Raw genomic sequence first — 11,358 nt, forward strand, 5'->3', positions numbered from 1 at the left:
CCTGTCAATGTGTACTTCAGGTAACAACTTCTTGGATGCCTTGGCGTTAAACCTATCTTGAACTGCCTTGGAAACAAACCTAGTACTGTCAAACTGATCTACACTAGCCTGACCTCGAGCTCTAGATAAACCTCCAGGTCTACTAGCAGAGGAACCTGTGGTATGTCTCTTCCTGGACTGATGCATTGTACCTGACAAAACAGATGCTACTATTAGTGAGGGTTTGAGTTATGTGAACCCTGTGTAGTTACTCAAACTGCACCACCACTATGGTCACATTAGCCATTACAGCTCCATTGGGGCAATTTCACAAACAGCTTGTGAGCATGGTTTCTAATTTAACACACCTATCCCTATGGAAGCATAAACTCTCCCCCCAAATCAACCATTCTCACTTCACAACTCCACCCCACCATAATTAACTTACCAAACTCTTCTCTACAACATTTTACATATTACCCACTAAAAAGAAGAAAAGAAAACCAAAAATCTAATTATAATACTACAATAATTCAGACATGAAAATAGCAAAATAGAGAATAACAAGAAGGCAGATGGAAAGCTTGACATACCTGGATCTTGTATAAGTTGAGAGTAATGGAAGATAGGGAGGAGGGAGGCGGAAGAGTGTGTGTGTGTGTGGGAGAGAAAAGTGGGTTGGTGATAGATGGAGAGAAGAAGAAGAAGAAATGGCTTGGGGTTAGGGTTTGAGGGGTAAGAGTAAGAGAAGTGAGGGAATTGCGGGGGGTGGGGGTTGTTAGTGTTTTAGAAGAAGAAAAAGAAAAGAAAATAATTTTTTTTAACACAACTTACCTGGGTGACAGAATTATACCGATTCACCACGGTCCCACCGCGGCCACGGTGAATTCAGGGGGGGGGGGGCAAACAGAATGTTGGCTACTCACCGCGGTCCCATCGATTGAGCAACCCAAGCAGAATACTCTTCATTTACCGTGGTCGCGTCGCGGTCCTACCGCAGTCGCGATCACGATTTTTTTAAGAATGTTTGTTTCCTACACATCTGGTACAACATCAAACAAAAGAAAAAGACACAAAAGAATACATGGGTTGCCTCCCACGCAGCGCCTGATTTAACGTCGCGGCACGACGCAAATGAGCGCATTTAAGGCTCGCTCGACCTCTGAGGTTCAGTCAGATGGATCACTGACATTTCCTTGGTTTTATCCATTCCCACATATATTTTCAATCTTTTCCCATTGACTCTAAATGTGTGGGAATCTTTCTCTGAGGCAATCTCTACGGTGCCTGAAGCGAGCACTTAGACCACCCGAAATGGTCCAGACCATCGTGACTTGAGTTTACCCGGAAATAGCCTTAATCTTGAGTTATAAAGCAACACCATGTCTCCGAGATTAAAATTTCGCTTAACAATGTTCTTGTCGTGCAACCTCTTAATTCTCTCCTTGTATAACCTCGTGCTTCGAAAGCAAGAAATCGGAACTCGTCTAGCTTATGCAATTCTGTGACTCTATTTGTTCTAGCAGCTTCAATGTCCAGATTTAGCTATTTCATTGCCCACCAAGCTCTATGTTCTAGTTCCACTGGCAAGTGGCATGCCTTCACGAACACCAACTTGTATGGTGACATACCAATTGGTATTTTGAAAGTGGTTTTGTAGGCCCAGAGTGCATCATCTAACTTTTTCGCCCAATCAGTTCTTGTGGCATTCACAGTCGTGGTCAACACACTCTTTATTTCTCTATTCGACACTTCGACCTGTCCACTAGTCTGAGGATGATATGGGGTTGCCACCTTGTGGCGCACATCATACTTTGCTAGCAATTTCTCGAAGGCTTGATTGCAGAAGTGAGTGCCTCCGTCACTAATAATAGCTCTCGGGATCCCGAAACAGGTAAATATATTTTTCTTCAAAAACCCCACCACCACCCTTACATTATTGGTGGGGAGTGTTTCAGCTTCCACCCATTTGGACAAGTAATCTATAGCAACAAGTATGTACTTATTGCCAAAGGAACTGACGAAGGGACCCATGAAGTCTATCCCCCATACATCGAACACTTCAACCTCTTGAATTGGGTTCATGGGCATCTCATGGCAACAGGAAATGTTACCGGTTCGCTGACAGTCATCACACCATGTGCATCCTTAAACACTGTTGGCCAGTAGAACCCAACTTCTAAAACTTTTACTACCGTCCAGACTTCTCCAAAATATCCGCCATATGCCGATGTGTGACATGCCTGCAAAACAGAATATTGTTCTATCTTGGGGACACACCTCCAGATCATATTGTCATCACAGATTCTAAATAGATAAGGTTCATCCCAGTAATACATGCGGCAGTCACAGTAAACCTTTTTCTTTTGCATAGAAGAAAGGTCATAGGGAACTATACCGCTTGCCAGGTAATTTGCAAAATCTGCATACCATGGCACTTCCTCAAGGCTTGTGGTGAGTAGCTGCTCGTCTGGAAAAGTTTCCAGAATATCCTCTGCCTCAATTGAGTTTTTAGCTCCTTCAAGTCTCGATAGATAATCAGTGACCCGGTTTTCCGTGCCCTTATGGTCACAAATCTCTAGGTCGAACTCTTACAGTAATAGCACCCAACGAATCAGGCACAGTTTGGACTCCTTCTTTTCAATCAAGTACCTGAGAGTAACATGATCATTATATACAATTACCTTAGAGCCAATCAGGTATGATATGAACTTATTGAATGCGAACACCACAACCAGCATCTCCTTTTCAGTCATAGTGTAGTTCAGCTGGGCTCTACTCAACATTCTACTAGCGTAGTAAATTGGGTGCAATATCTTATCTTTTCATTGTTCCAGCACTACCCCCACTGCATAGTCACTGGCGTCACACATGAGTTCGAATGGTTGCTCCTAGTCGGGGGAAACAATGATGGGTGCTGTGACTAGCCTCTTTTTCAACTCCTCGAATGCTACCCTGCAATCATCAGAAAACATGAAAGGGTGATCTTTTTCTAACAACTTACAGAGAGGGTTGGCAATTTTTGAGAATTCTTTGATGAATCTCCGGTAAAAACTGGCATGCCCGAGGAAGCTCCTGATTGCCTTGACTGATATGGGGGTAGCAGCTTTGCTATCATATCAACTTTAGCACGATCCACCTCGATTCCCTTGCTTGATACCAAGTGTCCCAAGACTATACCCTCTTGTACCATGAAATGACACTTTTCCCAATTAAGTACAAGGTTAGTCTCCATACACCTTTTCAACATTCAGTTAAGGTTTGTAAGGCACTCATCGAATGCGTTTCCTACCACTGAGAAATCATCCATGAACACCTCCATTATGTCTTCAACTATGTTAGTGAATATGTCCATCATGCACCTTTGGAATGTGGTGGGTGCATTGCATAGGCCAAAAGGCATCCTCCGAAAGGCATAAATCCCATATGGACTTGTGAATGAGGTCTTCTCTCTGTCCTCTAGTGCAATGGAGATTTGGTTGTACCCTGAGTACCCATCCAAAAAATAGAAGTGGGACCTCCCTGCTAGTCTATCAAACATCTGATCAATGAAGGGAAGTGGGAAGTGGTCTTTCTAGGTGGCCAGATTCAATTTCTTATAGTCCATACAAATTCTCCAGTCGGTGACAGTTCTTGTAGAGATCAGCTTATTGTTATCATTTTTTACCACCGTCATACCACCCTTCTTAGGAATACATTGCACCGGGCTAACACAGTTACTGTTAGAGATGGGGAAAATGATTCCCGCATCCAACCACTTAATAATCTCCTTCTTCACCACTTCTTTCATGTTGGGGTTCACCATTCTTTGGTGCTCCCTGTAAGGTTTGTGCCCCTCTTCCAGTAGAATTTTGTGCATATAGTATGCCGGGCTGATCCCCTTATTGTCTTCCATGGTCCACCTAATGGTAGTATTGCACTCCGTGAGTACCTGCAAAAGCTCTTGTGCCTGCACATCTAACAAACTAGATGAGATAATAACATGTAATCTGGAGTTAGGTCCTAGGAACACATACTTGAGATGGGCGGCAGTGGCTTCAACTCCAGCTTTGGTGGTTCTTCTATGGATGGCTTGGCTGGAGGAGTTTCTCTTTTTTCTAAGTGCAGGGGCTCAAATTCAAGTGATCTCTCCAAAAACACTCTGCCCTCTAGAGCCAGCTCCCATTCTGCCAATTCTTCCCCATTCACCTCATCTAAATTCATAAGACATGCACCGAGAGGATCCTCAATATTCAATGTCTCATCATCCTTTTCCACGATTACATCCACGAGATCAATAAGAGAACAATTGGCGAATTCACTTGGTTGCCTCATAGATTTCTGCACGTTGAATGTTAACTCCTCATCGTTCAACCTCATCTTGAGCTCCCCAGTTTCACAATCAATTAGGGCTCGCCATGTGACCAAGAACGACCCTCCCAAAATTATAAGAATTTCTTCATCCACTCTACAATCTAGAATTACAAAATCTGCAGGGAACACAAATTTCCCTACCTGTATCAACACGTCATCCAAAATACCTGAGGGTCTTTTCACAGTTCTGTCAGCTAGTTGCAACAACATAGATGTGGGTCTAGCTCTTCCAATCCCTAACCTCTTATAGATCGCCAGGGGTATAAGATTTATGCTAGCCCCCAAATTATAGAGTGCCTTGGCAAAGGCAAAGTTACCAATGGTGCAGGGAATTGTGAAACTCCCTGGATCAGACAACTTCTCAGCAACTGGTCTAGTTACCGCAACACTGCAGGTATGAGTTAGAATCACTGTGGCCAAGTCTTGGAAGTCGAATTTTTGGGACATCAAGTCCTTCATCATTTTTGCATAACCAGACATCTCCTTTAACACATCAATCAATGGAATATTCACCTGGATTTGTTTCAGCATATCCAAGAATTTCTTATATTGTTCCTCTTTCTGGTATTTGGCCAGCCAATGTGGGAATGGTGCTGGAGGTCTCTTCTTCCTAGTGATTTGGGTTTTCTCTTTGTCAGACACCACCTCAACTACCGGTTCCTGGACTGTCTCAGCTTCTTTCTCAGCCTCAATCTGTGTGTTGGTTTCTTCCTGGGCAGGCTGTGCTGTCACCTTTGTTAGTTTTGCTGAATAATCTAGCTCAATGGGCACTAGTACAAGTGTCTTAGCCTGTTTGCTTTCTCGAGCCCTCTCTTGCTCCAAGTCTAGATCTCTGCCATTACGTAGACTCACTGCCATCAGTTGCTTCGAGCCTTGATCTTTTGGATTTACCTGAGTGTCTGCAGGCAATGTCCCATGAGGACGATTATTCAAAGACATCGAGATCTGGCCCATTTGCACTTCAATATTCTTTATGGCTGACTCATGTGCATCTACTATTTCACTTATTTTTACATTTGACCCAATAACCTGCTGCATCATTGCCTCGAGTATGGCAAACCCATCTTCCTGTCTCCCACCATGTTGCTGCTGAGGAGGATGATAGCCTTGCTACTGATTTTGGTTGTTGTACCCCTGTGGCCTTTGGTAGGGTGCCACATCATTGTGAGGTCGCATGGCTCCCATATTTCTATTGTTGTATTGTGGTTGGACTGACCTGTATGGCTGATTTTGTTGACCCCAATTCTGACCACCCTGTCTATGAACCCCATAATTAGACACATAGTTCATGTCCTCAGGGTAATGATGATGATCACTTTCTGCATTCCACTAGCTACCAATTGGATGACTAATGCAAGATGTGCATAAGCCCCCATAGGTTGTATCTACAATGTGTACCTACTGCTTCTGCCTTGACTCTTCCATCTTTTTGGTGAGTATGCTCATTTGTGTCATTAAGGTGGCTATATTTTCAGCACAAGTGTTGGCTGGATCTAAGGCCACTAAGTTAACTACTGGAGTGATAGGTGCATTCCTGGTTGTTCACCCCGAATTCTGTGCCATCTTGTCAAGCAGGATCTAGATTTCTATCCATAATTTGCTCAAGAATGCTCCACCAATTAAAGTATCAACATTAGCCTTCACGCTATCTGTAAGACCCATGTAGAACCGCTGCCCCAACATCTGCTTTGGAATACCGTGGTGCGGACATATAACCAACATCCCTTTGAATCACTCCCATGTTTCTTGCAATGTTTCCATTGGTTTCTGTCTGAAGCTCAAAATTTCATCAATTTGCTGAGCAGTCTTGTTGGGTGGATGAAACGTATTCATAAATTGCTTGACTAACTCCTCCTAAGTCATGATGGAATTAATAGGGAGTGAATTTAGCCAAGTCTGGGAAGCTCCTGTCACTGAAAATGGAAACAACAATAGCTTTATTGCTTCCTGAGTTACGTTGGGCTGCCTTTGAGTTTTGCAGATTGACAAGAAATTCTTCAAGTGCTGTTGAGGATCTTCAATGTATGACCCCGAAAATAGTCCCTTGTTTTACAACAAGTGCAGCATGTTGTTTGTGATTTGAAAATATTCAGCATGTATCTGCTGGACTAATATCGCTGTGTCCAAATTCTCTGATGTGGGTTGTGCCCAGTCATATTAGGAGCCTCTGGCACTAGAGGCGCCACTACCTGTGCAGCTGGGTCTACCACATTATCCCCGTTGTTGCCTCTGTTGTTTAACTGGTCTGCCATGTCTGGTTCAGGTTGTTCAGTTGATTGTTGTTGTTTGTTTTTCCGGTTGGCCCAATTTAAGGCCTTGAATACTTTCTCGGGATCTGATAATGCTTCAAACACTTCACCAGTTCTAGATGCGTTTCTAGGCATGCACCTGTACAACCAGGTTAACAAACGTTAAAATTTCAATGTATGGATTGAAAATAAAGAAAACAGACTACACTAAGAATTTTTGTATTTCTTTCAACTGTAATGATAACACCGTTAATTCCCCGGCAACAACATCAAAATTTGATCACACCCAACTATGCCTTATAAAAAGGACAAATGGTCATTGCAAATATAATCCGGGTATTTAGCCTAGAGTCAAATTCCACAAGGAATTAACCTACCAATAACTTTTGTCAGACTCATTGAATTCTCCGTAATCAACTTCCTAGATATTTTGAATATTGGTGATATTTCTACTAACTATAACTGAATAGAATTAAGTGAACTAAAAGCTAACTATGACTGAGTTGTAAACAAATAAGAGAAGGATCTAAGGTTGTGATTTCCCCTACTGATGGACTCCCTTTCTGTCATGTTTCATATAGTTTTGCCTAATTGTCTCTATCGATCATGAGCACTCTTCCTATCGTAAATATCTCCCGAGTAATTACGACAATTTACTAGAAGCACTCTCCCAAGTTATGTTGGCTGGCTTCTCTTACAGCTCACTTAGATCGCACCCAAGGTTTCGTTATCCCTAATCCCACATTTAAACCCTCGGTTGTTGATTCCTCATATACTTTGGGAGTGGTGTTGTTCAACAACTGCCTAAATTGCACTCTCTCCCGAGTAATACATATTAAATAGGCACAACTAATTGAGGATCCTATCTATTAACTACATCAAGAACGTAGTTGAACAAATAGAGATTAAACTGGGCAAACTATATTAACACAACAAAAAGTTCATCCCTCAACAGGTTCCATCAAAACCCTAGACTAAATAGTTAGCTACTCATAGAAAAACAAGATAAAACCATAAAATTATTCATAATTCGCAAATAATGATAACAAGAAGAAGATTGAAAAACTTTAATGGTGTCTTGATCTTCTCACACTTTCTTGCCTCCAATTTAGGGGTGTTCAAAACCGAACCGAAACCGAAAATCCAACCAAAACCGAAGCTTAATGGCTTATTGGTATCAGCTTAACGGTTTAACGGACGGGGAACAGATTAAATTTTTTTTATTAACGACTTATCGATTTGGAGGCGGATTATTTAATTTTCTTAACGGTTAATCCGTTAACCCGTTAAGAATATATATATATATATATATATATATATATATATATATATAATCATTATTTGTATCAACACTGTTAGGTGCTTCCTAGGATCATTCCCAAAATTACAGGGAATGTTTGCATCTGCAAGCATGACATGAACCCTTCAATCACCATATTCATTGAGTACCAAATTAGTCCCCAAGTTCGTAGTGAGCCTTTTCCAATCCTAAAATAGAAGTGTGAAATCTTCTGCTTCTTAAAATCATGTATAAAAGTTTCAGTTTCAAATTCAGAATTTTTATTTTATTTAAAATAAAGATTGAATTAGACCGATAACCATCCAATAAGAGCTAAACCGATACCAATCCGCCCGATATCTTATCGGGTGGCTAGCAGATTAATACATTTAAAAACCAATAACCGATAAGCCGAACCGTTAAGATTAAATAACTGCCCAATCCGCCCGATAAGCTGCCCTACTCCAATTCAGTCTAAAAACAAGCTTAACCTTTGCCTGGGCAAGTTTGTTGAGTTTATATAGGGTTATGATAAGTTTCCCACGATTTACACTTAAGTCCCTAAATTTCTGGGCAATTCCAAAGTCGACCGCGGTCGCGGCACAACGCGGCGCAACTGTGGTGAAATGCATCAGCTTTGCCTTGTGTGTTTGGCCCACCACATTCCAGCCGCGGTCGACCGCGATCGCGGTGGGCTCTTGTCCTGTCATCCTTTGCCTTTTTCTTACTTATTTTCATTTGGGTTCTTCTTGATTGGCCTTATATCCACGTCATTGACTCCAAAACACTACATAGTCTCTTTCTAACTTGGATTAGTTCCTGCAAAGCAAAAGAACTCTAATTAGAGTATTTTGTTATCATTTAGCATTTAAAACAACAATAAAGTATGGTTCATTTAGAGTGTAAATAGCGTCTATATACCCTACTATCACTTATATTATTCTATCATAATCTTGTTAAGATTGGACATATATCTGCAGCTCAAATGATATTCCTCTCTGTTGGAATCACGCAAGTATATGTATATCGTGTATATCTCATACATGCTCCACTGTTGCTTGATCTCTCTGGTTATGACCTTTTTTCCAGTTGTCACAGTGTTCAATAACAATAAAGAAGGAAAATCTAATATCATAAAGTTTATTTACATTATTTATGTTTTGTGAATGGAAAACTCTAGAAGCAGAATGTCCCCCACTTCGAGATGCTTACATTGAGAATTCTGCCTTAAATTATTATTACGGATGTGATATGTAGATGTAACGACCTGGCTAGTCATTTTGTAAATTTTAGCCCCGTTTCCCCATTTTTGCTTCTTTATGTCTTGTTTAGCTGTATTATGTGATATCGGGTTGGCTGGTTCGGGTTCAGAGAGATTTTGGAGAGGTATGAGACACTTAGTCTCTTTTGAGTAAGCTTACGTTGGAAAAGTCAACCGGATGTTGTCTTATGTGTAGGAGGTCTCAGATGTAAATTCTGATGGTTCGGATAGCTCCGTTAGGTATTTTTGGGTTTAGGAGCGTGTTCGGAGTGTGGTTTGGAGGTCCGTGGTTGATTTAGGTGTGAATTGGCAAAATTAGAAATTTGGCATTTTCCGTTCAGCAGTGGAAATCTTGATATAGAGGTCGGAATGGAATTTCGGAAATTGGAGTAGGTCCGTTGTGTCATTTGGGACGTGTGTGCAAAATTTTAGGTCCTTCAGAGGTGATTTGATAGGTTTTGGGCGTCGTTTGTGGAATTGAAAAGTTTATAAGTTCTTAGGCTTGAATCCGAGGTTGATTCAGTGTTTTGGTGTTGTCTTGAGTGATTCGAAGGCTCGACTAAGTTCGAATGATGTTATGTGACTTGTTCGTATCTTTGGATGAGGTCCCGAGGGCCTTGGGATGATTTCGGATGGTTATCGAAAAGTTTGGAATTTGAGTTGTGCTGCAGATTTTACTATTCCTGTTATTTCCGCACCTGCGGATTGGGGAACGCAGGTGCGAGGTCCGTAGAAGCGGTTATGTAGCGCAGGTGCGGTTTGGTCCCCGCATCTACGATGACTGTAGGTGCGATCAGGCAACCACAAAAGCGGAAATGACTTTTAATGAAGTTTTGCAGAAGCAGAGGATTTTAAGTAGATGCGGCCCCACAGATGCGTAATGGGGACCGCAGATGCAGTAGTGCTGGGCAGAGTGTATATAAAGGCTCTTTCGCGAATTTTTGGTCATTCTTCACCATTTTTGGCCGGGATTTGAGCTTTGGGCAGTGATTTTCAAAAGGAATCAAGGGTTTTCAATGGGGTAAGTTACTTGGGATTTATTATTTGTGTTTATGATGATTTTTCCATTGTTTAATCATGAAATTAGTGGGATTTAAAGCCTAAAAATGGAGGATTAGGGCTTGAGTTTTGGAGAACTTTGATTCGTGATTTGAGGGGCCATTTAAGGTCCAATTATGATGTTATTTGTATGTATAGACTCATGGGAGGATGAGGATTCTTGTGATGTGATTTTTATCGAATTCCGAGACGTGGACTCGAGGGCCGGGTTTTAGCAAATTCAAGATTTTTGGTCTAAATTGATAGTTTTCGTATGGGTTTCATTCCTTTAGTGTATACTCATGATAATATACTGATTTTGGTTAGATTCAGAGCATTTGGAGGCCGAATCGAGAGACAATGTCATCGCGGGCTAGAGTTTGGCTTGGCTTGAGGTAAGTAACACTTCCAAACTTGGTTCTGAGCGTTCGAAACCCCGAACTATGTGTTCTATGATTACTATTGAGGTGATGCAAATGCCAAGTGACGGGCGTGTGGGCGTGCACCGTGAGAATTGCAACCCGGATCATTCCATGGCACCGCTTAGTGACTCTTTCTTGCTGATATCTTTGTTGTAATTATGTGATTAAGTTAATGAGCTACAAATCATGCTAATTATCATGTTAAGGCTTCACACCAATACTGTTGAGACCCGAGAGGTCACTTCTTGCTATCATATCATTAGCTTCATTGAAATTCTATGCTCAGTCCTGTTCATGCATATTATATCATGCCTCAGTCTCGATTATTGTTATTTGACACATCATATCATTGTTCGTGCTAGTATAATTTTGAGCACGTGTGTATGAGAATAGAGAGTGATGACTGAGTGAGGCCTAGATCCTGATATTGAGTGACAGTATGGGATCGGGCTACACGCCACATCGAGATATTGAACATGCCTTCGTTGGCTTGTTATAGCTTTTGGGCTAAGAGAAGTCCCTCCGGAATCTTTACACCCCTAGTGAGCGCAGTTGGTATTATTGAGGGATGGATCTTTCCTGGACATGGATCTTGTCCGAAGTATTTATACTTGGAGATGGATCTTGTCCGAAGTATTTATACTTGGAGATGGATCTTCTCCATAGGCTGGAATGGCCTTCCTTGGTACTGGATGATTGATGTCAGTGATGTATATATATTCCGGGATGGATCTTCCCTGGGCCTTATGAGTCATATATAGTACCGAGTGGTTGTGA

General features: G+C 41.6%; 2 protein-coding genes across 2 annotated transcripts; both read right to left on the minus strand.

Annotated features, from left to right (window-relative positions):
- Positions 1 to 1,524: 1,524 nt before the first annotated feature.
- LOC138869731 (uncharacterized) lies at positions 1,525 to 2,064 on the minus strand. Its single transcript, XM_070147386.1, has one exon. It carries the CDS (start codon positions 2,062 to 2,064, stop codon positions 1,525 to 1,527), a length of 540 nt encoding a protein of 179 aa, XP_070003487.1.
- LOC138869736 (uncharacterized) lies at positions 2,061 to 5,373 on the minus strand. Its single transcript, XM_070147394.1, has 3 exons — positions 3,996 to 5,373; positions 3,700 to 3,936; positions 2,061 to 2,569 (listed from the first exon to the last, which is right to left on the minus strand). Exons 1-3 carry the CDS (start codon positions 5,371 to 5,373, stop codon positions 2,061 to 2,063), a joined length of 2,124 nt encoding a protein of 707 aa, XP_070003495.1.
- Between the last annotated feature and the right edge of the window lie 5,985 nt (positions 5,374 to 11,358).

Source organism: Nicotiana sylvestris, chromosome 1 (genome assembly GCF_000393655.2).
Source record: "Nicotiana sylvestris chromosome 1, ASM39365v2, whole genome shotgun sequence".
Classification (NCBI taxonomy): domain Eukaryota; kingdom Viridiplantae; phylum Streptophyta; class Magnoliopsida; order Solanales; family Solanaceae; genus Nicotiana; species Nicotiana sylvestris.